Source organism: Exophiala mesophila, assembly GCF_000836275.1.
Source record: "Exophiala mesophila strain CBS 40295 unplaced genomic scaffold supercont1.1, whole genome shotgun sequence".
NCBI lineage: Eukaryota > Fungi > Ascomycota > Eurotiomycetes > Chaetothyriales > Herpotrichiellaceae > Exophiala > Exophiala mesophila.
The window spans coordinates 1,989,023-2,015,321 of record NW_015622504.1 but is presented as its reverse complement, the minus strand read 5'-3'; the positions used below and the strand labels follow the sequence as shown (position 1 = coordinate 2,015,321).

The 26,299-nt window shown below is 50.4% G+C and overlaps 8 protein-coding genes and 1 non-coding gene across 9 annotated transcripts; 3 read left to right on the top strand and 6 right to left on the bottom strand.

The window, feature by feature from the left end:
• Positions 1-809: 809 nt before the first annotated feature.
• On the top strand, positions 810-3,409 carry PV10_00641 (uncharacterized protein; the record flags this gene model as incomplete). The annotated part of the gene is made up of 6 exons (XM_016364749.1): positions 810-879; positions 1,236-1,464; positions 1,518-1,546; positions 1,607-2,944; positions 3,013-3,215; positions 3,278-3,409. The coding sequence occupies 6 exons, from the start codon at positions 810-812 to the stop codon at positions 3,407-3,409; spliced, it is 2,001 nt and encodes a 666-aa protein (XP_016228398.1).
• A 696-nt stretch (positions 3,410-4,105) lies between these two features.
• Positions 4,106-6,143, bottom strand: PV10_00640 (uncharacterized protein). The gene is made up of 4 exons (XM_016364748.1): positions 5,952-6,143; positions 5,772-5,874; positions 5,265-5,712; positions 4,106-5,144 (listed from the first exon to the last, which is right to left on the bottom strand). Exons 1-4 carry the CDS (start codon positions 6,071-6,073, stop codon positions 4,114-4,116), a joined length of 1,704 nt encoding a protein of 567 aa, XP_016228397.1. The 5' UTR covers positions 6,074-6,143; the 3' UTR covers positions 4,106-4,113.
• Positions 6,144-8,309: 2,166 nt separating this feature from the next.
• Positions 8,310-8,425, bottom strand: PV10_00639. Its single transcript, XR_001622109.1, has one exon. It is a non-coding gene; the product is annotated as a 5S ribosomal RNA (ribosomal RNA).
• Positions 8,426-12,614: 4,189 nt separating this feature from the next.
• PV10_00638 (uncharacterized protein) lies at positions 12,615-13,236 on the bottom strand (the record flags this gene model as incomplete). The annotated part of the gene is made up of 2 exons (XM_016364747.1): positions 12,615-13,111; positions 13,140-13,236. The coding sequence occupies 2 exons, from the start codon at positions 13,234-13,236 to the stop codon at positions 12,615-12,617; spliced, it is 594 nt and encodes a 197-aa protein (XP_016228396.1).
• A 39-nt stretch (positions 13,237-13,275) lies between these two features.
• Positions 13,276-14,811, bottom strand: PV10_00637 (uncharacterized protein; the record flags this gene model as incomplete). The annotated part of the gene is made up of 1 exon (XM_016364746.1): positions 13,276-14,811. The coding sequence occupies one exon, from the start codon at positions 14,809-14,811 to the stop codon at positions 13,276-13,278; it is 1,536 nt and encodes a 511-aa protein (XP_016228395.1).
• A 1,241-nt stretch (positions 14,812-16,052) lies between these two features.
• PV10_00636 (uncharacterized protein) lies at positions 16,053-18,852 on the top strand. Its single transcript, XM_016364745.1, has 2 exons — positions 16,053-16,741; positions 16,791-18,852. The coding sequence occupies exons 1-2, from the start codon at positions 16,087-16,089 to the stop codon at positions 18,557-18,559; spliced, it is 2,424 nt and encodes an 807-aa protein (XP_016228394.1). The 5' UTR covers positions 16,053-16,086; the 3' UTR covers positions 18,560-18,852.
• Positions 18,853-18,862: 10 nt separating this feature from the next.
• On the bottom strand, positions 18,863-19,624 carry PV10_00635 (haloacid dehalogenase, type II; the record flags this gene model as incomplete). The annotated part of the gene is made up of 1 exon (XM_016364744.1): positions 18,863-19,624. One exon carries the CDS (start codon positions 19,622-19,624, stop codon positions 18,863-18,865), a length of 762 nt encoding a protein of 253 aa, XP_016228393.1.
• A 1,478-nt stretch (positions 19,625-21,102) lies between these two features.
• On the top strand, positions 21,103-23,528 carry PV10_00634 (uncharacterized protein). The gene has a single exon (XM_016364743.1). It carries the CDS (start codon positions 21,338-21,340, stop codon positions 23,234-23,236), a length of 1,899 nt encoding a protein of 632 aa, XP_016228392.1. The 5' UTR covers positions 21,103-21,337; the 3' UTR covers positions 23,237-23,528.
• On the bottom strand, positions 23,434-25,141 carry PV10_00633 (uncharacterized protein). The gene has a single exon (XM_016364742.1). The coding sequence runs from the start codon at positions 24,819-24,821 to the stop codon at positions 23,964-23,966; it is 858 nt and encodes a 285-aa protein (XP_016228391.1). The 5' UTR covers positions 24,822-25,141; the 3' UTR covers positions 23,434-23,963.
• Between the last annotated feature and the right edge of the window lie 1,158 nt (positions 25,142-26,299).

Genomic DNA, 26,299 nt, shown 5'->3' with positions numbered 1-26,299 from the left:
TACGTGGGGCTGTGTACGGAATCCGCATTCCGTTAGTGGCCGCCATGGTTCGCAACCGTTGCTTGGCTGACATGGGCCCAAACAAAGGCTGGTGACATACCGACGCTAGCAGGGAAACTATCTCCAGACGTCGTGGTATGCCACTCGCAACATGCAAAAGAACGGCTTGACTGAGTTTTGTTCGCGTGTCGAGCAGAAAAGGCTATTGAGGTGGATGAGAATCTTCACCAAATCTGGAAGGACAGGGTTTCGAATTGGCTGACTGCAGCTCATCTCCGCTATATGTCTCCACTCAAGAAACACTTGCCTATTGACAACCTTGGCTACGCTTTGCTTCAAAAGGTTCATGGGTTACCTCACTGGCCATTCGTGGTCTATACCAAGGATGATCCAGACCTCTTGGTCTGACGTATCACATACTCATGCCTGATGCACCTCGCTGTCTATCGACAAATTCTGCATTCATCAGCGAACTCTGCCGTGCTACATGTATCTGTTCCCCCGCATTTGCAACCATACCGTCTCTTACACTCTCGTCTGGTGACTTGTACGAGCGACGATCGATCTCAATGGCTTCAAGACTCCTCACTTTGAAGCGGATCCCAAGGGCTCAGCCTGCATTCAACCCCTCTCTCTCCTCTCTCCTCATTTCGAAGGTGGAGAGAATCTGGGGCTCCTCGTAGAAGTATAACAGTGACCATGAAGCTTCTCATTTCACCTCTTCTCTTTTTCCAGCCAGCTCCAGGTCGAGCAACATTGGTTTTGGTTCTTACTTTTATTCATATCGGTTTGTGTCAATCTACATCATCATGACTGTCCCCGACGAGGTAGATATCATTGTGTGTGGAGGTGGTAGTTCAGGATGTGTGCCAGCTGGACGTAAGTGCCTCCTTTTCTCTACAATGCTCTGGAGAGACATGCTGTCTATGGGATGGCATTTCACATACGCTTCCACTGGCACAAACTTCGAGTCCATCCCCTAGCCCAGCATTCAAGCTTCAAGATAAGAACGAAGATCGCCCGTCAAGACAACCTTTGTTCCTTGTTTAGGTTGGGAGGGCGCCAACGATGCATATTAAAGCATGTTGTGTTCTTGTCGAATGGGCTCCACGTCCATATTTCTTGGTTGAAGTGTTGGAACTGGAGCGACTGTTCAAGCCAGAGGTCTTTGCTTTGGATGGAAATGAAGCACTCCCGTTGAAATGATTCGAGAAGCTAACAGTGTCTGCTACTAGGTCTGGCCAATCTCGACCACAATCTGCAGGTCCTCCTCATTGAAGCAGGAGAGAGTAACCTGAATAATCCATGGGTCTACCGACCTGGCATCTACCCCCGAAACATGAAACTGGACTCAAAGACTGCTACGTTCTACTACTCAAGGCCCTCTTCGTGGCTAGATGGACGTAGGGCCGTTGTGCCTTGTGCTCATGTTTTGGGTGGAGGCAGTTCGATCAACTTCATGATGTATGGTGATTCTGCATGGATGTAGCATCATTAACTGACTGACCTCCCCTCAGGTACACTCGAGCTTCAGCAAGTGACTATGGTAATTCGTCAACCCTAACCCTAGCCACAACCCTAACCCTGATCTGACCAATTTTTCCAGATGACTTCCAGGCAAAGGGGTGGACTACTAAAGAGCTTATCCCTCTAATGAGGAAGCATGAGACCTACCAGCGAGCTTGCAACAACCGTGACATCCATGGCTTCGAAGGTCCCATTAAGGTCTCTTTTGGCAACTATACCTATCCAATCATGCAAGACTTCCTCCGAGCAGCTGAGAGTCAAGGTTTCCCTATCACAGACGACCTCCAGGACTTAACAACTGGGCATGGGGCGGAGCACTGGCTCAAGTGGATCAATAGAGACACTGGCAGACGCTCTGATGCTGCCCATGCCTATATTCACGCCACCCGTGCCAAATATCAGAACCTACACCTACAATGCAACACCAAGATCGATCGTGTTGTTATCGAGAACGGCAAGGCTGTTGGTGTGTTAACGGTGCCCACCAAGCCTGTTGGTGGTGCCAACCCAGAACGAAAGTTCTGGAAAGCCCGCAAGCTGGTCATTGTCAGCTGTGGTACCCTGTCATCACCACTTGTCCTTCAACGATCTGGTATCGGTGACCCCGAGAAGCTCAGAAAGGCTGGCGTCAAGCCCGTCGTCGACCTGCCTGGTGTGGGCTTGAATTTCCAGGACCACTACCTCACCTTCTCCACATATCGAGCTAAGCCTGATACCGAGTCATTCGATGACTTTGTCCGTGGTGTGCCTGAGGTTCAGAAGGCTGTCTTTGACGAATGGAACATCAAGGGCACAGGCCCACTTGCTACCAACGGCATTGAAGCTGGTGTCAAGGCCCGCCCCACCGAACAAGAGCTTGAAGAAATGAAGAGCTGGCCCACGCCAGACTTCAGTCCTAGTGGATGGGAGAGTTACTTCAAGAACAAGCCAGACAAGCCAGTGATGCATTACAGCGTGATTGCTGGATGGTTCGGCGACCATTTGGATATGCCCCCTGGCAAGTTCTTCACCATGTTCCACTTCTTGGAGTACCCCTTCTCTCGGGGTTTCACCCATATCGTGTCACCAGATCCATACGAAGCACCCGACTTTGATGCTGGCTTCATGAACGACAAGCGTGACATGGCCCCCATGGTCTGGGGCTACATCAAGTCTCGAGAGACGGCCCGCCGTATGCAGGCATTCGCCGGTGAGGTCACAGGCATGCACCCTCACTTTGCCTTTGACTCTCCAGCCCGTACTGGCGACATGGATGTGGCTACTCGCAATGCCTATGGCGGTCCCAACCATCTCACCTCCAATATCATCCACGGCAGCTGGACCAACCCCGTGGATGCTGGCACACCAGCCAATACTGCCTTCCTCAACTCGAATTGCCAGCCCTTCCGAGCCGAGCTCAAGTACTCCAAGGAAGATAGTAAGTCGTTCATTCTCTGAAGCCCTTGCCCTTCACCTTCATCACAGTTCACTGACATTGGATTCTAGTTGCCCATATTGAGAAGTGGGTACAACGCCACGTTGAGACCACATGGCACTCGCTCGGTACATGCAGCATTGCTCCACGTGAAGGCAACAGCATCGTGAAGCATGGTGTCTTGGACGAGAGACTGAATGTGCACGGCGTCAAGAACTTGAAGGTCTCTGATCTTTCAGTTTGCCCCGACAATGTTGGCTGCAACACCTTCTCGGTAAGATAACACCCCAGTCCTCCCCATCACCAACACCTAGTTCAATTACTGACAAAACATAGACCGCCCTCCTCATCGGTGAGAAGTGTGCTGTCCTCTCTGCCGAGGACCTTGGCTACAGCGGTGCTGCCTTAGACATGAAGATCCCCACGTATCATGCTCCTGGTGAAACCATCAGCCTCAACCGCTTGTGAGTGGGTCGGGTGGAAGCTTCTGATCTGAAATGAAAGAAATGAAGAACTGAACCTGAATTCATGTGGACATGAAAAGGAATGGGGAAAAAACTGGCCAAAATTGTCACCAAATTGAGATCTGACCTACGCGTCCATTTAGCTGAATTACCCACCTTAGGCAAGGACCTGGATCCATTTAGTCGACTAGCTAAAAAGAACAATACGACACGCTTGCCCGCTCAAGGGCTCGTTCTTCTGAAAACGTAACTTGCTTCTGTTTTGAAATACTGGGTGATTTGATTGTGTCTTGATGAGTGACTTTGTGAGACTCGACAGCTCTTTCTCCAGTGAAGGAAGAGGTAAGAAACTAGATCGCGTCAAAGCATAAAGCACGTACATAAGGTATGGCATCTCCCGGCGTCCTCGTGTAGAGTGTGCCCCTGGTCTGTTGATAACGACGCCCTCCTCATCGACAACGAGGAGGGACGAACAACTTGAAACCTTTCACCTTCAATCCGACAAGAGAAGGTAAACGTAACACTCTGATAGGAGAATGGACATTCATCATCGTATCGTAGTCTTTGAGTTTACTGTTTTGATTTATTCATACTAGGTAGTAGTATAAGGCTATGGCCGTGCGTCGGTCACAATTTTGGTGTTTTGTTGTCCAATCTTCGTTTACTGCGCAATAAATACACTCCATAGGAGGTATGTACCATGGAACATCACGTTTGTCGACCCAGAGCTGCAGTAGCCTCCGTTATACACTGCCATGCATCTTCGTCGGTGACATTACCAGGTCCAAGGTAGACATTGCGAGCTGGGTACTTGCAGTGTTTTCGTGTGAAGATAGGAGTTCCAGGAGGAGGTCCAGGGGGTCCAGGTACTCCAGCTGGTGGAGGAGGAAGACTATAGCCTCTGATGAATTCTGGTGCGGTTCCATTTTCCACCCAGTTCATAACCGCCAGGAGAACATTATCTTCAGCTGACTGCGGCCGTGGGTTGGAACTCTGTCCAATATCAGCTGCACCTATGCCACCTCCACAATGACTCATGCCGGAAATCCGGAAATATCGATAAAACTCATCGAGACTAGACGGTGGCAGGCCCATGGTCGTGGCCAGATGAGTGTAATATCTCGCTGAATTGTCGCTACTGATCAAAGGGTCCACAAGACCGTGATAAGTCAAGAGTTTGGATCCCCTAGCAGAAAATTCACTCAGATTGCCCGACCAAGTGCTGATGCCAAAGGGGTCCAACTTCTCCGCATAAGCAACATCTTCGAGGCTGGTGGTTTTGGGGTCGAAGGTCGAGTCGTTGTACACGACATAGCGCATCCAGTCGGTCGCATAAGGGAATGGGTTGCCTGCGTAGAGGATTGGATATGCTGCGAGTTCGGCTCCTGGCTGCATGCGAGGATAGACTAAGGTCCCGTTTAGGCCGTAGAACGGGGAGAGAATGGCATTCACACGTTCTAGTTGTCCTGAGTTGAGACAAGTGCTGGTATTGGTGGCGTTGGGTGAACACAGTAGAGACGTGAACGTTGGGTAACACAGGTCGGGATCTTCGAGGATACCATCTTCTGCTCCGTCGAGAGCGTCACATTGCGAAAGCACAGACTGAGCCACTAGCGCCCAATGACCCACAGTGACAAAGCTTGAGGAGTTAGTGTCGTAGCCGGCGACTTGAGTGAGATATTGGCTCCAGGATTGCAGTCCGTTGAAGTCAAAGGCAGGAGCTCCTGCCACAATGCCATCTGCAAGTTGTCAGTCCAGTGCGTTCTAGCAAGCGCAACAGAATAAAGTACTTAGGTACTACTAGGTACCTAGCATGGGAGTGTTCGGCAGAATGCTCCTGCTCGATAGACATGACTTACCAAAAGTGTCGGGGTAGCTCTGGGCCATCTTCATGCCTTGTCGACCACCAGTAGAGCATCCAAGATAATATGAGTAACTTGGATCCTCTCCATAGAAACTGGAGGTGATATTCTTTCCCAACACAGTGCCTGTATAGACGGATCGCCAGGCAAAGTCTTCTACGACCCCAGAACTCTCTGCAAATGCTGTTCCTCCGGTGCCGTTATGACCATTGTTTGCTCCGACCGCTGCAAAACCGAACGAGTTTGCATATGCTATATCTCCGTACTGGATACATCCTGATATACCTCCGTTGCCAGTGCTGAGGAACCGTCCATTCCACTGAGCAGCAGGGGGAAGCCAGGCCTCGAGCGTAATTCGAGAGCTGTCGCTAGTGTTGACCGTCATGGCCAACCGACATATGTCGCCGCCATAGATGATAGTATATGCTTGGCCACATGTAACGTTCTAGAAATGATGTCAGTCCTTGCTCTATGGGTTGGACTGCTCTGTGTGGTGGGACTCACATTGTAAGGGAATGTCAAATTTGTGCCATTGGGGACGAACTCGGCAATATCGACAGAGACATTTGGTAGGTCTAATGATCGACCAAACGATGCGCAGTCGTCACTGGTGGAATTGTCAGAAGAAGTTTGCGCAAAGACTCCCTTCAGTGCATTCAGGGAGAAAATAAGCAGTAAACTTGCTGTGGCGCCTTCAATGCGGACCATGATGAGAGAGCAAAGATATCCTGGCTGGCGGCGACTCCATACTGCGAACCGAGCAGAGTATAGCCAGGATTAAGTATGGTCTCTGCCATCGCCATCATGGTCACGAGGACTGCTCTTTCGATCTCGTGGTCAATGTGCCGTTGAGCCTTGTGAATGTACGGCTTCAGAATTCGGCATATGAATTTCGAAGGCCCAGAAGATCTCTGCACAAGGATGATGGGGGAATATCTGGCTATGACGTGGAGAAATCGAAGAGGTGCGGTGGCTAGGTGGAGCTAGAAGTTGAGGAAAGTCAACGGCAGAATTCGCTTGGGTGACTCAGTACACATGCTTAACCAGAAGAAGGTCGCACATGCATGACCGACGAGGCAACTTGGGGAAGCCTGTGGTTAAGCCTATAGGGATGGTTCTTAGATGTTCTTACTAGGGAAAATCAAGTCATTGATCCACCTAACTTAGCGAAGCAAAAAAGAGGAGGCTCACCCCGTGTCGGTCCAAAAGTAAGTCCTGGAAGGGTCTCACGGTGTATGGCCCATGTACCTACCTACCTACCTACCTAGTAAAGTACCTATCGACTCCATAGATCGACCGTTGGTAGTATTCCCCGCATTCTCGGATCAGGCACTTTTCTAAACTTGATCGAAGTAGCGATTGCTAGCTTCGATCGGCAGTTGAAGGACTTTCAAGGTCAGGTAGTACTTAGGTACCTGACTTACTTACTACCTAGTAGTACTAAAGCTACTAGTAGCTAGTACTCTACCTAGGTAGTTCTATTGTTTTGGAAGCACAAGTCCTGTCGCACTTTCCAGAATGACTTGTGACTAGGTACCAAACATACTTATCCAGGAATAAAAGGCACCTCGGGACTTATTTGCCGACATGCAGTTGTTGTCCCCTCTATGGCGCCCATACTTTACTCGGCACTACAGGAGGTCTTAGTTGTACCTACTACCTAAGTACTTTACTTACTAGGTAGGTAGGTACTAGAGTTACTGACTTGTGGACATCGCTGACGGTATGAAAAAGATAGAAGCTGGCTGAGAAATGAAGCCTGTATACTTTTTTTACCTACCTACTTACCTACTTAGTACTTACTTACTTAATACTTACTTACTTTAATTATTGAATGATGTAGTAAAAAAGGAGTAGGTACTTGTAGTATCCAAATAGTAAATCAGGCTTGGTATCAGCAAGTAGCGTGAGTACTACTGTAAGTAGGTACTAGGTAAGTACCTGCCAACTTACCAAGGGTATCGTCTGCCTGAACAATCCCACGACGTAAAGCATCGTGGGCACCTTGCACCTGCTGCTAAGTACCTAGTACCTATTAGTATGGGTACTTCCTACGTACCATGTACAGTGTCCATGTCCCTGCCTGTACCTGGTACCTAGCTAAAGTACCTAGGGTCTCTCCATCCTGTGAAGACTCTCTCGGAACGCACAGTTCAAAGGAAACTCAACCCAGTCACGCTCGCATAAGCACACCCACGGAAGCCTGCTCCTTACTTTCCTCGGTAAGTACCTTAGGTACCTAGGTACCTAGGTACCTACAGCCTGACTTCTGAATGTGCGCTGAAAAGGAAGAAAAAAGCTCCGGCCTGGGTCGCTTTCAGCCCATTCTATTCAACCCAGGCAGGAACCGGTTCTAAACCGAGTCAACTTCTATCTATAAGCTGTGGCAGCTTTTATAGTAGTACCTGCTAGTACCTCCAGCGATGCACCAAGTACTACCTAGGTAGGTACCTTAGTACTGTACTGCTGCTCATAAAACAGGTCCAAAGCGCGTCCAAGCCGAGAGATCCAAATCGAGCTCAAACGGATCTCAACTCGATTTCCACTTTTGGTTCAAATCATGCCTCAGTAGAGGTTCAGTTCTCATGTGCCGGCCGACACACACCCCTCTTCCACCCATCATACCCAGAGACTTTGGGTAACGAACCACGTCCTTCTCTGGATCAGTTTAGCACGCCAAGTTACCTTTACCCACTTACAACCCTTGAGGCTTGTGTAGGGGCTCAAAGTTTAGTGGAGAAGCCCAGACTCCACTGCCCACACTGCCTTCATCTTAAACCACTCCTCAGTAGTGAGTGGTACAGCTGTTCCGGCTTCGAACTTAGGTGTCACCAGGATCTCTGCTGCTTCGAAACTGTGCCAAATGCGGTTGCGGTTTCTTAAATGCGTCCTGGAGACGATGAAATTCGGCTAAAGTGGTTTCTGAGGAGCATGCTGGGTCATAAGGGAGGGGCAAAAATATAACATTTGTAACTGTTGTAATATACCAGTAACATACTAGTCTAAAAACAGCTAGCGCACAATCCAAGTTCAAAAGACAAAAACAATCAACAGCCAGGATTCCCAAATGGTCACCCACTTTAGTACTAACTGACCGGCATATGGCTTAAGTATGGCTGAGCGAACGGGAAGCCCTGTTTTCCATATCCTATGGTCGATTGCGAAAGGAATTTGTCACACCAAAATTATAATTAGCGTATTTTTAATCTCGCTTGAACAGCTCATACACATGGGTGTCTCTGTATTGCCCCACCCCCCCTAACTTTGACTCATGTTCCAGGCACCACCCAAGGGCACCTAGGGATCTAGTCACATCTCCTGCCTATTCACCACCCCAAGATAGGAGTCCTCTCCATCCACTCCAAACAATGGGATCCCCAAGTACTCACATCATTGATACCGGCAATACTACTACGTGAGGTCTTAATACCTAGTATATACTATTATTTCTTGACGGCCAGCTCCCATCTCTAAGCATAGGTACCTCTTTTACTGTACCTCGGAGAGCATCAAGTACCTACCTACCTATAGAACGATGTATTCGACATAGGGTTTTGCCCGAGGTTCTTCTACTGTGTATCTGAGTGTCCGTAGTAACCTTCGGTACGTTCCATTCCCTAGAGAAACTCCACTAATTGCCATCGACCTACGGAAGTCCGAAGGTCTGAACGTGGAGACAAGGGAGTCATCGAGTACCGAACAAAAAAGGTTTACACCCTATGCTTTAGGAAAAGAATTAGATTCCTTGTACTTTTGTAAAGTACCTACTTCTATTGATCATCCTCCAACTTCGAAATTCCCTTCAGTAATCACCACATCTACAGAACCGACCATCATATTGCTCAGCAAGGAAGACCGCAATACTACTGTACCTACCAATCCAGGCACTCAGACACGTTCCTCGCGATGCCTCACACCGCCAGACCCCGACCTCACGACAACTTACCATCAGAGCGCTATCAAGGTCGCGCTTCTGTTGGACAGCCGCCTTCAAAAGAAAAACGAAAGGAGTTTGCGGATGATACACTATCGAGAATTCCCAGCGTCCTCAAAATCATGGGTTTACCCGAGCTACCAGAATCGGCTTTCTTCTCATCACAGCTTAAAGAACTTGACAGTAACGTCAGCCAGGGATACCCGACACCCAAGGTCAAGGTTCGCTATGGTGACACCTTCTGTCTGGCTCGAGACCTGCTCAAGTCCCGACCCGACTACACCGGCAAAGTGGCTGTACTGAATTGCGCCTCTGACACTGAACTTGCTGGAGGTTGGCGGCATCGGTTTGGAACAACTCAAGAGGATGCCCTCTGTTATTCTTCCACACTTTGGCCAACCCTTGATAAATGGAATAGCGTCTATCCCTGGCGCACGACAGTTCAAAGAGACGGAAATCCAGGAGGATGTGCGGGGATATTCCACCCCAACGTGGTCATATTTCGGGACGAGTTGGCCAAAGACTGCCGCGTCCTCGAACGGAAGGCCTGGTCAATTGTGAGCGTTATCAGTGTTGCAGCTTTAGCTTGTCCTCCTCTGGTACCAGCACACAAGTCCAGAGGCAACCAGGACATGCAATTGAAGCTCGAAAAGGATGTACATACGCTCAAAGAAAGGTACAGAATGATCCTACGGATGGCCGCGAGACACGATAAGAGTGTGTTGTTGTTGGCCGCAATTGGCTGTGGGGTATGGAAATGTCCTCCAAGGCAAATGGCGGAGCTCCTCAAGGATTGTCTAGAGGAGGGGGAGTTCCAGGGATGGTTTGAGGATGTCTGCATCGGAATCGATGACAAAAAAGTCCATGATATTTGGCGAGAGGTGTTGGATTCTGGAACTTCGTAATAGAAAGGTACACAATCAGCCCGTGACTAGACAAAGATCTAATCACACCAATGAGATGGTGAATGCTCCAAAGTGTCTCTCTGGCTTCTTGTACGTAAGTTGTCCCAAGTGAGACCATATCAACCTGCGTACGATTCATCTTTTAGCAATTAAGTCTAGTCTTCAACGAAGGAGGTACGTACATGGTTATACTATTGCCTGATGCTTGAATTGGTACCTACTCAGCACGACTGGAATAGTAAGGTCCATCTCATCTCTGGCACCAAGGTTGCTGCAGTACTACTTCTCCCTTCCCTCAACCATTTGACACTTTGGTGCTTTTTGGTTGATCATGCTACCTCAACTTGTTTCGCTCCGCCGCCCTTTGTTGTCTCCAGTTCCGTCACCTCGATTGTTGATGCTAAGCCCTTTGCCTTGACCTCAGCGTTGGCAATATCGGCAACATCGACCGTGTCACCGTCAAAGAACTTGGCAATTTCTTCCATGGGCGTGTATCTAGTCTCCACGATGAAGAAGTAGACGATGATGACTTCAAAACCAAGGAACACACAGTAGAACAGGTAGTACTTCCAGGCAAGAGCGTCCAGGGCGATAGCATTGATGTACTCTAGATCTCTGGTTAGTTGAGGTGGCCTAAGGAAGAGAGAGCTGTGAGCTGGGGAAAAGAAAGGGGAAGAACTCACGGTTAAAGAAGAGAGCGGCACAAACGCAAAAGTTCAACCATGTGAAACCTTTGGCTCGGAGACCATAGGGGAGGATTTCAGTCTGTCGAAATAGGTTAGTCACACACGATCTTCCTCTCCATAGCCCGTCCATATATGTATGTCGGGTGACGAGATACACTTACTGTATAGTTAGCCATAAGACCAGACTTGAAGTCGTAGAACCATCCGTAGGCGAAGATCATGAAGACAAATCCAATGCCTAGACTTTTGTTGGGTGTATAAGCGTATCTAGCAGAGATAATTGTCCAGATGTTGAAACAGACCAAGGTTCCAATGGTAGAGATGAGATAGATCGGCCGTCTTCCAATCTTGTCAATGAAGAATGAGAAGAAGAAGTTGAAGACCAGGCCTTGAGTTTTCAAGCCACCGTTGATTCCGAGCTGTGTGTTGGGATTTGTAATTCCGACTTCGTCCATGACTCGTTTGAGGTAGTACGAGATGAGGCCATTGCCACTCCACTGTGAGAAAAAGCCAATGGCCGTAATAATACCAATTCGTCTTCGATTGCCTGGAGTTCGAAGGAAGTCAACCCAAGAATTTTGACCGGTTTCCTTGTCCAGCTCAATGGCGGCTCGGATTTCAGCATATTCAAGTTGAATGAACTCGTCCTCATAATTTCCCTCTGCATGATACTTGGCTAATATTCCTAGGGCTTTCTCATGTTTATCTTTCATCATCAACCAACGAGGAGACTCGGGCATGAACCAGATCATTGCGAGGATGATTAGCGTGCAAATTGCTTGGAGCAGGCTGGGGAGTCTCCAGCTCCAGTCACTCTGTGTGAAGAGTCAGCAAACCAGGTATTACCCAGAAGAGTATTTTTCAGGGAGAGAAAATCATGCTTACCTGGATCTGAAGAGTTCCGTACGTGACCCAGCTAGCAATAAAAGCCCCAGAGTGATAGGAAGCGCCTGACAAGGTGACCAAGATTGCACGATCCTGGGGATGAGAGATCTCGGCGATCAACAGGGGTGCGGAACCAAGGACGATGGTGTCTCCAAATCCCAAGATCAATCTTGCAGCAATGAACATGCCAAAATTTTGAGCGCCGGACTGGAGTGCTACAGCAACCAGCATGATGATGCAACCGATGACAATGCCGGACTTTCGACCAAGCCAATCGATAATGTATGGATTGAAGAACAGGCCGCAGAGAGAACCAAGACTCATCGAGGCATTGAAGAGACCAAGGGTGGAGCCCTTGGGATGGTTGAAGAACTCCTGCCAATAGACCAAGCTCTGCATACCGTTCATCATGCTACCATCGAAGCCATTTGCAGTGTTTGTCATGATGAGAACGATGATGTAAATGTAAAGGGTTCGCATGTTCTTGAGCCTCCACCATGGCAGGCGAGGGAAGGTCCGGCCTGCAAAGAAAAAGTGGCCCTTGGGAGGCTTCTGGGGGATCACTGTTTGCGTACGCTTCAAGGTACGGGGGCGAAGCGAGAACCCCATGGTGACGGTCTGATGAGAATTGTGGTATTATGGCAAGGAATGAAACGAGAATGGCTTGCCTTTCGAGGCATTATTTCTGGCTGTTCCTCGAAGTCTTATATCAACGAATGGTCTGCCGCCCCAAGAATCCCGCTCGAGCAACAATGGTCACACTCCGCGGTCTCTGGGGTAAAGTTGTGGAGAATTGGAGCCTCGGCAGACTGCACATATTGGATGTCTCCACCGACAGACGTTATTTGCCTGATATTGAAGGCCTTGGGCTTGGGGATATCAAGATAAGGAGAGGGCATATAGTGCACTTTTAGCCAGAGTCACGACCCTCGAACGATCAAACCCTCGAATCCTTGACGGGCGAGTGGAAGCGCCATTCTGGACCGACTGCTGGATCCAGTTCGGAACGGCGGTGGAGAGCGCTTGGAGGCTTGAAGTGACCATTTGAACCTTCCCGATATCGCAGAGATGCGGTGTGACCACCATATTTCCGTGTCTGAACCTGGACAAATCCCCGGCGGTCATCCTTGTGGCTGAAGGAATTGGAGGCTTGCAGCTCGTCTCGAAACGAGCGATCAAGCGATAGGTCGGATCTTGAACGGGCCCTAGGCGCCAAGCTGTCGATCTGACGGGCTTTCAACGCCTTGAGTTCTGCTTGGATGGCTATCCCCAAGCTTGAATTCAGACCCCTGGGGTACTCTGTACAACTACCGAATATTTCAATGGATTCCTTGACCTTGCATACCAGTCTTGGGACGATTTTGAATTCAGGATTTAGGCAGAAATGCACAGACCTGCTGTAGTCGGCATTTGTCTCCAACGACTTAGATAATCCTACATCGATGATCCAGGGTTTACCGACGTTTGACAACTCTAGTCCACCGTTGTTGGAAATATTCGGCAGTGAGCAAATCGCCTGTTTCAATCAATTTTAAGCTATGGTCCCTGAGAACCACCATGGTAGAGGCACTTGGTACAGAGCTAGGAGCTATCCCTGTTCAGTCTATTTTCAAGGTCGAGAACTCGACCTCGACAGAACCACTGCTTGCCACCGTAAATATACCGACCACTGGTCCCACGAAGTCAGGATCAGTCATTTCTAAAGTGTCCAGATGCATGACCTGCTTCCAAGCGCCTCTGTCTCGATAAGACAGGCGATATTCGGTCTCGGCATATGTGATCTGGAACTCGATCACTCCAACGGGCTCCGTGAGCTCGCTCTGAATCACCCGGTGCAATTCCTTGGCCTTGTTCTTCTTTTCCGCCATCACAGCCTTTTTGGATGAGTCGTAAAAAATCCTGATGTAGCGGTGTTCATCTTTATAGACCACCAGCCCTGCTTGATAATCCAGTGTTTGGTCGTCAAGTCTAAGGCTCACCGAACTGGCACCGTCTAACTGTCGTTGCCGCTTCCCAACGAACGTCGGCGAGTCGGTAGGGTGGGAAAGGTCAATATTTGTCGCAGTGAGCTTTATGGTCCCTTTAGAGTCATCATAAATGTATAGGCTCAAGTCAACATCGCGGATGTAAAGATAGTCCACGTTTGATTTCGAGGTGATATGTTCAGGGCTCGGCGTCCTCGACAGTGTGGTTGGGTCAGATTTGACGCGGTCTAGCGACGGCCACTGCCCAACTGGCCACGATCCATGAGTCAAGAATGTCTCTCTGCCCATGATGAACCTCTTGCCTTGGTCTTTTCTGACCCCGAGACATACACCCCACCATTCACCTTTCTGGTCCTGGAAAACATCCGAGTGGCCAGTGTACTGGATATATTCGTCTGTACCCTTTGCGGTCAAAATGGGGTTCCGTTCGTACTCCTCGTATGGTCCCCAGATATCGCTTGATCTCGCGGCAGTAATCATGTGGTCTCCATGAGTGCCTCCCTCTGATATTAGAAGGTAATACCAGTCGTCTCGCTTGTAAATGTGGGGCCCTTCAGGGTAAATACCGCCTGTGCCATCCCAGATTTTCTTCTCCGCGGATATTTTCTTCCCTGTGGCCAGATTGATCTCGAAAAGATGGATCTTGGTCATGGGGCCAGGAGCGGCAGAACCATGTATGTATGCTTTGCCATCTTGGTCGAAAAAGAGGCTGGGGTCAATCCCCTGGAATTCGAAATAGACAGGATCAGACCACTCGTCAGACCAGATGTCGTGAGTGGACACAATGAAATTTTCGGTGACATCTTTTGTCGAGCCCTCATTGTGAATGACATTAGTACAGACAACGTAGACTATGCCATTATGCTGTCTAATGGTGGGAGCATATAGTCCACCGGTTGCAAGCATAACTTCGCCAAGATCTTCCAGGGGGACGAGTGAAGTATCAGACAAACGGAGGCTCAGCTGAGCTCTTCGATTGATGGCATTTCCAATCTGCCTCCAGGATATGAGGTCCTTCGAGGCGTATATTGGAAGGCCTGGAAACATGTGAAAGGTGGAATTGACGAGGAAGAATGTGTCGTCTATCAAGACGACTGATGGATCTGGGGCAAAGCCCGGGATGATTGGATTAACTGTTGTTTGGGGCATTGTTGTAACTGTGTAGTGCGAACACTACAAGGCTGTGTCGATTAGGGGTGCTGCTCTACTTCAGCTAGGGCGAGGAAAAGTGGTGACACACGGCAAGGGCAAGATATACTGGACCACTCGTCCGGGTAAATTGTGATTTATCCCATGGGACTGCCCACCGGCCGGTGGACCATATTTGACCTATTTTTAATGAGTTAACCGTATAGGGAGAGGGTTAAGCCGGAGGACTATGATCCTACAGGTTCGGGAGAAAGGCGATTACATTCTCTTATTGACGATGAACAGGTGACTTCATAGGAAGGATGATATCCAGTTCTGTCACGTGTTGCAACACGTGATTGAAGAAGTACCAAAACTACTAAGCAGTCCGCCGTACTGATTCTATGGCACATCTTTCGGCGCAGACTGCAACTCTGGATGCTTGGCACAGGGTTTCCTTCGTTCCTTCCTTCTTTCCTCCCTTCCAAATGCCCACAAAATTCTCTGAGCGGAAAAATTTGTTCCCTCTTCTTTCATTCATGATTGATGTACTATAAACTACGTTTTATCTCTCAGCGGAAGTATCGTGCTTGCAAAATGCCCTGTCCTAGACGATGGCCTGAGCAGGCACAGCAGGCGTAGGAGAGTAACGCTCACCGCCGCACGATCCACCCTAGCGCGGCGGGTGTCCCCATCCCCAGCTCCGTGCCACGAACCATTGGATCGACATCCATTGTCCAGGCCTGCCCAAGTCTCCCAAGCTCCAATTGATGTCATCCTCAACATCCACTAATTACCAGCCGTCTCAGAATCTGAACGACGTCAATCTGCAGGTCTCAGACATCACGAATCGACGATAACAACGCTCCATCACCTATCAACATGGGCTCCCCGAGCCTGGTATCCTGGCCTGGGACCACAATTCCTCCCGCTTACCACTTGCTCGCGGTCACTCCATCCCAAAACCTGGCCACGGTGAGCTCATTGATGATCTCCATCAATTACTGCCCGTTTGGAGCTGAACGGCTCTGATTTCCCTCATGGCTTGATGCTTTGTTTGTTGGTCATGAAGCCATTCCAAACCCCGTCTCTTGAATGCTTCAACTTGACCAAGCAACGATTCATTCAACGTCAATTGTTTTGATCTTTGTTTTCTTGATAATATCTCTAACCCTCTGCAGCGGCATGCATCTTGCTTGTGAATACTTCCCAGCCCTTTGATTTTCGCCACCCTCGATCAATGGCCTCTCTGATTTGCTAGACGTCGAATTCCACCCCAAGGCGAAGCCGCCCCAGATGGAGTCCACCAGTCACATCCCAGCACGCTCAACTTCCGTCACCCCAGGTCTCACTTGTGTCTCTCCACGCCCTCTAAAAGAGCATCGGACTGAAAAAGGTCCGTCTTCATCGCCGGTGTCAGACTCTAATCAGCAGTGTCACGACGAACAAATCCGCCGCAATTCTGCATTTCTCGAAGTTGGACTTGGTGGTAACGATGCTATTGTCGACGCAAAATTGAGACGAGCCTCACGTCCAAAACTGCAGGTTCGCTTTCGAAGCAAAGTCGACATTGTCGAACCTGAGGATACCGACCAGTTCGACCCAGATCCAACTGCCTCGTGTGCTCCAGAGGCAATGCCCGCTTTTTTTCCGACCTTGCCTAGGCTCCTGTTCCTGGTTCTTGCTATCGTCCTCATCATCCCTAGCCTTCACACCTCTCCATTATTAAAAGTCGACGCAAATCCCGTCTCCTCTACGTTTGGCCTAAATGACGGGCTGCGACAGATATCAGGTCGGAAGGAAGCACTTCTACCTAAAATAGAAGAGAGACAAGACACCTCAACGACGGTCTGTAAGAGATGGGCTGCACAGAGCGCTTTGGTAAATGGAACTCTGTACTATTATGGAGGCCGATCCACAAGCTCCTCCTCGCAGACGTCAGATACCTGGAGTCAGTACATCTTTGCTCGAGGTAATTCTCGCTACTAATTCGTTTACAGACAATGACTTCCTGAGCCTCGATCTTACCACGTCCTGGCAGATTTCCACTCCTGCTCTAACAGCTTTACCTCGCCCAAGGGGGCCTCCCGCTGTCTCCCTCGGCTATCTCTGGCATTCATACGATGCATTATACCTTTATGGTGGACAGTTTTCTGACAATCCTGTCGCTGAACCGGATCCGTTTTCCACCTGGATGTGGGATATCGCGACATCATCCTGGTCGGAACTGGACGAGCCACGTACAGCTGAAGGTGAACATTCCGAGCCCGCCAACCAGCCGGTCCAGCGATCTGCCGAAGGTGCGGGGGCTTCTGTGCCTGGCCTTGGTCGTGGTTTCTATTTTGGTGGTCACCTCGACGGCTATACAACGCCTGGCTGGTCACAATCCATCGCACGTGTGTATCTGCGAGGGTTGCTCGAGTACACTTTTCCAGGCTATCGCAATCCATCAGTAAGTAGCGGCGCCGCGGCAGGGGCTGATGGCATCTATCGAAACATCACCCAAGGAGGGATTCAGGACTCGGATGGATTTCCTGAACGTGCCGATGGCATTCTTGTTTACGTGCCTGGATACGGCGACTCAGGTGTGCTCTTGGGACTGGCTGGGGGCACCAACGCAACCTTTACGCAAATGAATGTGATTGATATCTACGACATTGCATCCTCGACCTGGTATAAGCAGGCAACATCAGGACCCACACCCGACATCCGTGTGAATCCATGTGCCGTGGCCGTTTCAGCCGCTGACGGCAGCTCAACCCAAGTTTACATGTACGGTGGTCAGAACCTCATCCCCTATGGTGAGCAGATTCAGTATGACGACGTGTGGATCTTGACCATCCCATCATTTACTTGGATCGAGGTGGATACCTCGGATCAGTCTACACCTCCAGCTCGTGCAGGACATTCGTGCGAAGTATGGAATTCGCAGATGATCGTTGTAGGTGGGTACGTGGGACAGGATCTCTCGTGCGATAGTCCCGGCATCTACGTGTTCAACACCAGTTCCCTAAGTTGGCAGAATACTTACAATGCATTGGAGACCGAGGATGATTTGAATCGGCCTGAGAGCCAACGGGATGATCCTCTCGCACTTCAGGGATCATATGGATATGCCGTTCCCCAACAGGTTCAATCAGTTATCGGAGGAAATGCTGTTGGGGCGGCCACAGTGACATCACCTGCCCAGACGGCAACGGATGGACCGATGGCCACGGGTGCACCACGAACATACACAGTGACTAACAGCGATGGATCTGTGGCAACCCAGACATCGGCATCGAATGGAGGATCAGGAGAAGGCGGAAATGAAACTTCTTCGAGCGGGCCCAACACTGGAGCCATAGTTGCGGGGGTTATTGCTGGATGTCTGGCGATCCTGGCAGGATATCTGGGATTCTGCGTGTGGGTGTATCGACGGCAGTTGCAGATCTACAAGAACCACAGCACCATGTCCCAGCAGCAACAATCGGATCCCCGGTGGGCTGGGGGAGGTTTTGCGGCTGGCGGTCAGCTAAGCAAGGAGGAGAAGAGCCAGTCGAGTGGAAGTCGGACGAGCGCCGACAACCGCAGCGGTCACGAGACTAATTCGACGGGGGCGAGAGCGAATCCTCTGGCAAGCAACAACCCTTACAGAACTGTGCCGGGTGGTACAGGCTCGGCAACAGCAGCCAGTAGCACCGAGAATCTTATGGCTGGACAAGAGCCGAGTTTCCTAGGAGTGTTCTTGAACCCTCGTCGAAGTTTGCGGGTGGTGAATCGGGACTGAGACTGTATGAAATTGTGGATGAAGAAATGAAGAGCCCTCTCAACAGGCTGGGAGGGCACTCGGACGAGAAAAATGCGATTTTAGGAAGTCTGCGAGAAGACTAGGCCCTGGTCTCTGGCAGACTCAGCTCGCTGGTAAACAGGGATTTTTGATGAATTTTGGATATACCCAAATAGTTAGTCACGGCGAGCGTATTGATTGGCGACGCCATTGCAAGGAGTTATATAATGGCAGGACGGATCTCCTAGTAGGTCGACAAGGCAGTCAATACGAAATGGGATTTTTTCACGCGCATGGTATATTTTATACTGGCAGTTTGTCCTCGAGTTCCACACCTAGTAGCGCTGCAACTCCTGCTAGGCCACATGAAGTGGATCCATCTCGACCGTCGACGAAGAAATGGACATCACGCTTGACCTGATCCATAGACTCGGACAAGTCCTCTGTTTCTCGTTGAATATAGACGGTCTTGAAGCCAACGTCCTTTGCAGCACGCAGATCATAGGCATGGGCAGCCACCATAAGAGTCTCATGTGGACGGGCTGCAACGAGGTCGAGGGCCCGCAGATAGAAATTTGGATCTGGTTTGGTGAGGCCAAGCAGTTGGCTGGAGAAAAGCATATCGAAATGCAAGTTAGATGAGCGGGCCAAGTCGACCTGGAGGCGAGTGGTGCCGTTGGCAACGACATAGACCTCGTACTTGGCTCTGAGATGCTGCAAAGTCATCGATATATCAGGCCAGGCCCGCATCGCATGCCATGAGCGAACAGCAGCAGCTTGTTCAGCTTCGCTCAACGACCAGTCTCCAAACTCATGCTCGAGTAGTTGTGCGAGGAGTCGTGCGTGAGTGCGGTCAATATCCTCTGGTGGCAGTCCCTTCTCGAACCGAGAGTGGATATCGGCGAAGAAACTCTCCCGCCATGCTAGCGAAAGCTGTGTCCTTGTCGACAGAGGAATTCGGTCAGGAAACGATGCCGTTACCCCAGTATGCCAGTCAAGACATGTTCCCATAAAGTCAAAGAAGATGGTAGTGATGCCTTGGAGCGACGGGTCCATCATAGCCATAGCGGCATAGTATGTGGGTTTTTTTGTTCTCACCGCTGCCAGATTAATAGAGTTGTCATATCACATATAGTCCAAGTAACGTCTGGCATATGGTATTGAGCTCAAACATACTTACAGTGTGATGGGAGACTGGTTGTCAGAGTCTTGCGAATGGAGGCAGTGGTTCAATACACGTGACTAGAAGCGGACCTTACCGCTATTCGAGGACGATCACACCATCGAGGGTTCAGGTGAGGATCCTCCTCCACGATTCAAGGTGGGGGGACATGGAGTCAACAAAGGAGAATTCAAGCAGGTCTTGATGTAGTTTTTGGCTGCAAATTCACAGTGTCTATCACCTACCAACGAAAGATGCTTATGATTGAAGCTTCTCACTACCACGATTGACGAAATGAAAACTTAGCCCCAAGGATCTCGACATTGTCATTGTGAAAGATCGTCAAGACTTTGGAGGTTGTGAAATCATGCTGACACGGGGACACTGTGACATGGGGAAGTCAAGACAAGGAATGCTTTTCTCTAAATCGTACGTAGCATTATGAGAGCCTGGACTCTAAGGGCCGAGAGGCCCCTCGGCCACCATTGGGCATTGACACCGAGGACAGATGCCAATTGGATTGGGTGGTCGGTGACCCAAGACACCCCAAGACTCAGATCCTGAAAAATGCCGAGGTCCATAGACATTCCTGGCGATCTCTCGTACATCACACACTGCCAAATTGAGAGCAGAGGCCGTCTCAGGTATAGCGGTGCGAAGAAGTGCTTGCGTATTCTGCCCCAACCCCGCAACCAAAAGGACAAGTTTTCCAGGTGGGATGCTCATTAACAATCATTCTTGAGCACCTTGACTTTAGGCAGATTTTGTTGGATCGCGGGCCTTGGGCGCAGGGTTTGCAGGTGGCAGCGGCGGTCCCATCTGCACCACTGTAGCCACACTGTCACAGGAGGATGCGTACCCATGCTTGCAGATAGCCCAGAGTATAGCTATTGATTTATTCCCTGATTGAACATTGCGGAGATAAGAAGTCCCCGGCCCAAGATGCACCTGCGTTGGAACTACAGTAGATGACTCGATGCTGCTCTCGTGAGTGGAAGATATTCCCATCGGCGTCCTTTCTCGTCAACGCGACCTCAAGAAAACATCAAAAAAGGCGATGTGAACGAAAATCATAACTCAACGCCATCTAAGTTTGCCACAAAGTGCCCTTAACCGGCAGTTACATCAACAAAAATACAAGCGTCGTTGGAGTGGTAGTAGCTTGCCGGCGTCAACCACCGAGGCCGAGGGCTAAGTTAGTAGTCGAGAAATTCTACTTAGACTGGGACCAAAGTGGACTCGACTCGAACCTGACTGGCCGGCACGGCACCAGATCCGATCACAAAACCCATGTAGCAAGCATTTTCCTCATGGCCCAAGATTCCATAGACCGACCACCTTACTCTCGGGATTTCTCCCTCTTGTTAGGTTTATTTGTCCTGTAAATCCTGCCTCGTCGCCGCTTCATCTCCAGTACATATATACAAACACTCATGTGTATGAGTATATAAGTGAGAAAAAAGCATCGAGACCCTGACATATACACATACAATCCTTCCCCAAACCTATGGGCGCCATTCGCTCGTTCCGGACCCCAACCCCGACAGTCTCCTCCCTGCATCGGTGTCACCAAACGCCTATCGTTCTCCCCTACCCTCCCCTGGCTAGCCTATAGAATGGCCGACCCTACCAATCCTCCTCCTCCAGCTGTAAGCACACAGATACAGTCGAGCAATCCACAGGTCCGATTAGAGCCTCCAACACCTATTCAAGATGGCCAACAAGCCCCACGTCTCACATCCGATAAGGAATACTACACCACTACCACCAACTCGCCCACGTCGACAGTTGCGCGATCCGACTCAGATCATGAAGATCGACCTTTGACACTTATTCCAACCCGCAACTCGAGGTTAGAGGCCACCAGAACCGTCACGCGCCTCAGCACCGCAGGCACCACTTTTACCGCCGACCCCAACTTCGAAGTCGACTTTGAAGGAGACGACTCAGAAAACCCTCGCAATTGGCCACTGTACTACAAATCATGGGTACTGTTCTGCGTGTCCATCAGTACTCTACTCGTTGTCGCCAACAGCACTGCCTACACGGCCGCCATGGGCGACATGATGATTGAATTCGGTGTCAGCGACAAGGCCATTGCCACCCTAGGAGTTACCACCTATCTGTTTGGTTTGGCCATTGGGTCCTTACTCCTTGCTCCCATCGCCGAGACATACGGCCGAAGACCTGTATATGGCATCTGCATGTTTTTGTTCGTGATTTTTGTGATCCCAGGTTCACTCTTGTCGAATTTTGGAGGAATCATTACGGTGCGATTCGTTGCCGCGCTTTTCGGTAGCGCGATGATCGCCAACGCTCCGGGTACCATCGCCGACATGGTCGCAGACGAATATCGCGCTGTGGCATTCTCAGTTTGGAGTATCGGTCCCATGAACGGCCCTGTCATCGGCCCCGTCTTCTCCGGCTACAGCACTGAGGCGTTGTCGTGGCGCTGGACCAACTGGATCATCGTCATCTGGGGTGGGGTATCCTGGGTCCTGATGGCCACGCTCAAAGAGTCGTACAGTCCTGTGCTCTTGCAGAAGAGAGCCGCCAAGATGCGCAAAGAAAACGACGACCCTCGCTATTGGAGCCGTTTCGACGTCAAGGTCGGCTTCCTCGAGCTGATGAAAATCAACCTGAGTCGGCCTTTCATTATGGCCGTAACAGAACCCATCTGTATCTTCTGGAACGGCTACATCTCCCTCATTTACGGCATTCTGTATCTATGCTTCGTCGCCTACCCGATTGTGTTCCGTGAGGAGCGTGGCTGGTCACTCGGTCAAACAGGCCTATCATTCATTGGCATCGGCATCGGCAGCATGATTGGAATTTCAATGGTAAAACCCATCACCAAGATGATCAACAGCCATCGACGCGACGAGCATGGCATGGTCCCGCCAGAAGCCATGATGAGCATCGTGTGCATCGGGTCGATCCTGTGTCCACTGGGCCAGTTGTGGTTTGCTTGGACCTGCTATCCGACCAGTATCCATTGGGCACTGCCCATTGCTGCGGGAATTCCGTTTGGAGCTGGTAACTGCTTTGTCTTCATCTACGCGGGCAACTATCTGGCGTACAGCTACGGCATCTACGCGTCTAGTGCTATGGCCGGCAACGCCGTTCTGCGGTCCTTACTGGGCGGCACCTTACCCCTCGCAGGACCCCCGATGTACCGGGCCATGGGCCCCAACTGGGCCGGCACGTTGCTCGGTCTGCTTGAGGTCGCCATCATCCCCATTCCCTTCCTCTTCTACAAGTACGGCCACCGAATCCGCCAGAAATCTAGCATGATCCGCGGCCTGCGTGAGAACGAGATGCGGCAAGAGCGGAAGCGCAGGGCTGCAGAGGAGAGACTGAACATCGCTGTCCTCAGTGGCGACGATATGGAGAAGCAGGATGCTCAGCTCAATCTCTGCCGCATCAGAAGTCGTGTCGACGAGGCCAGAGATATTGAGGAACATGGCCAGGAAATTTTGAATCGAAACCAGGGTTACGGAAGCGAAAAGGTGTAATGACCGCGGATCGATCGGCCGACTGCGCGATGAACACAATGAAATGACGATGTATGAGAAGACACTAGGTCGAGGCTCATGACCAAGGTGGTTGACGCAGGGACTGGTCGATCACTATGATTTGAACATATCACATTGCAAGCGTGGAGTTTAGGAAAGGAACATGCATGGTCTGGAAATGGAACTTGATAGACGGGTGCGAGCGAGCAAGAAGACGCATTGTGATTTATGTAGTGGGCAACCAATTTAAAAGATACCCAGGTATCCAATACTATAATATGTGTGCTAGAAATTTTCCATATAGCCACTGGCTATGTAATCGTGAAGCTGAGGTCGTGTCATAATGAGCGTTCATTTGAACAAAATCTCCAAATTCGGTCTTTGTCGCCCGAGAGGGTATCGAGATTCCCAACGGCGCTCAGCCGTGCTCTCTTGCGTCTGGTTTTGTTCCAGCTGACAACGAGGTCGGAGGCCCGACGAGCAGGGATGGCTGTGGCGACCATTGAGTGTCCTGGATGCGCGGCAGCCGGGGTCATTGTGCCTTGGGTTGCCCTGTGCGTAGCGCTTGGTGTTGAGTATATTCTCACAGCTTGCACTAGACGAAAGATGTGCCCCGTCTAAGCTGTGAGGAAAACCAATAGAGGGCATGCCGCATGTTGGGATGATATCGGACCTCGGGTAGACCTGGTCGGATTGATTGGTGAAAGCATATGTATCATGATATTTCTCATCTCTTCCAAACCCCGTTCTCGTCCTTTCTCCATCTCGATCCGATGGGCGTATGTAGTCGCTGAGGTCGGGGTCTAAGAGAAGCAGCTGGGGACATGGGCTCGGTGACCATCGTCACAGTGACACCGTCCTTGTCTATCACTTCTTTCGAAACAAGTCGGAACTCTTGACCATCCTCGCTCACGGAGGTGGAGGTGGACGACCCATGCATGGAACTGATGTCCAATGCCTCACCTTCCAACACCTGCATCATCTCTATGCCTGGTGATTGATGGGCTCGCCATTCGTTTCTCATTTTCTCCCAGTGATCCGGCTCGTCGGCTTCGTCACCGCTGACAATCCGCGCCAGGGCCGGCATGTCGGCCTCTACGCATCGTACGGCGGTTACTGACGGAGGCCCCGAGTGCGGATGCCGCAATTGTTGCTCCATGGCCGTCAAATGGCTAGACTTCTGTGTGCCCGTCATCAAAGGCGCACAGGGAGCCTTCTGCCTCACTTTTTGTATATGGGGGTCATTGGCCAGTTTGGCCTTGACCGCAGCAGCGTGTCGTGAGGTGATGACGATGCGCTCCACGTCTTTTTTTTCCTTCTTCTTGTCGCCCTTGTTCCTTCCAAACAATTTACTTAGCCCACTGGTTGACTTGGTCGAGGTGCTGGATGACCGGCTCGTGACCGAGTTTGTGCGGCTACGGTCCTCGCCGCTTCTGGACGTCATCCAGGCAGGCTCCGACTTGTGAGACGTAATGGATGAAATGCTATTCCTTCGTGAACTTGCTGGAGAGGATAGCGAAGAACGTCCGGTTTCTGTTAAATATTGACGCTCACGGCTTAGAGGAAAGAAAAGCGTTGTAGTCATAATGGATATTGGTGGGCTGTCGCCTCTGTGACTTTGTGGCAAATGGATTGGGCACAGATCGACTCTGGCTCGGTCACACCGGGAAGGGAAAATGGGGAGTGACAAAGGAATTGTAGAAGCGAAAGGGGTGAGAAGAAACGTCAGATCTTCTTCCTCCTATGTACTGAGGCAGTTAATAATTACGCATCAGTATTTGACCGAGATCTATCCACCAGGGACAAAGGTACTCCGTAGACAGGGTCATGGCTATCAGGTACTTAATCTTCAGATAAAGATACGACGTTCATCGATGGGTACCCGCGACCCCTGATGGGTCGCGGGTACTGGGTTGGCAATGTCCCACCCAAAAAGAACGAGTTTCGTTTGAGGCGCAAAGCTTGGGGACTGGGTCATGATTGTCCTCTGTCGAGAGAGCACGCAGAGATTTCACGCCTGAATCTGAATTCAATATAATGGAGCAGAAGCCACAATGTGACGCTTTGATAACCACGGGCCAGGTTTGGGTGGTTGGGGACGTTCGAAGAGTTGGGCTTCAACAACCGAAACAAAACTCCGAGAAAAGTGGGTCGAAGCAAGGAGAGGCTCTGATCCAGTAGTAGCGGTCTACGAGTACTCCGTAGGCATCCCCGCGCGGACCCTTAACACCTAATGCTACTACCCATAACTTAACAGTAGAAGCCCCTCGGCCGAATCTATGAGCAAGGTAGGCGCCTCTGGGTGCTAGGCGAGGCCGAGGAGCCCGGACTGCCGCCGGAGTATTCTTCCAACTTCATTATAGGCCAGAGGCGCCTAACTGACTCTGGGAAAGTCGCCTCAAGACCAACGAACTCGCTTATCTTAAACTTCTCCTAGGTGCTTCCCAGTGCGGAAGCGGCTGAACATCAGGCATAATGGGCGGTCCGACAAAACATGGCATCAGCCTATCAACCCAAACCCATCTCCCCCAGTCAGCTCGACCGATGCTTCCTTTTCTAGGACAGGTCATCGATCAATTACCAGTCGTGGGTGAACGTGGTTGGGATTTTGTCAGGTGCCACACTCTAACATGCTCTGTATATCCGGGGGATTGATAGAAAGCAACAGTTATAACTTCGTCTCTAGTTCTGGCCACAGCACTTCTGAGATACCAAGGAAATGCAATCGCATCGTATTGGGCAAGCTTTCGATTTCCGCTGCCTCGACCATACCAATGCAAGCACTTCCGCGAAGTCAACAAGTCAGTGAATGCACATGGGCTACTCTAAGCAGAATGCCCCGGCAACGTATTTCAAACACCCCACAGACCAAATCCGAGATTCGTAGCCATGAGACACTCAAGTCCAGACACCTGTGCACACTTGGACCAAGTCACAGCGGCAGCCCTTTCAGGGCACTTGGCCGAGCCGTTGGGTCTGACCATCACAGTGTACTCCGTACTCCGTATGAGTAAATAATGGACCCCCACTTCTTTACTGTGTACTTGTGTATTCCTCATTCGG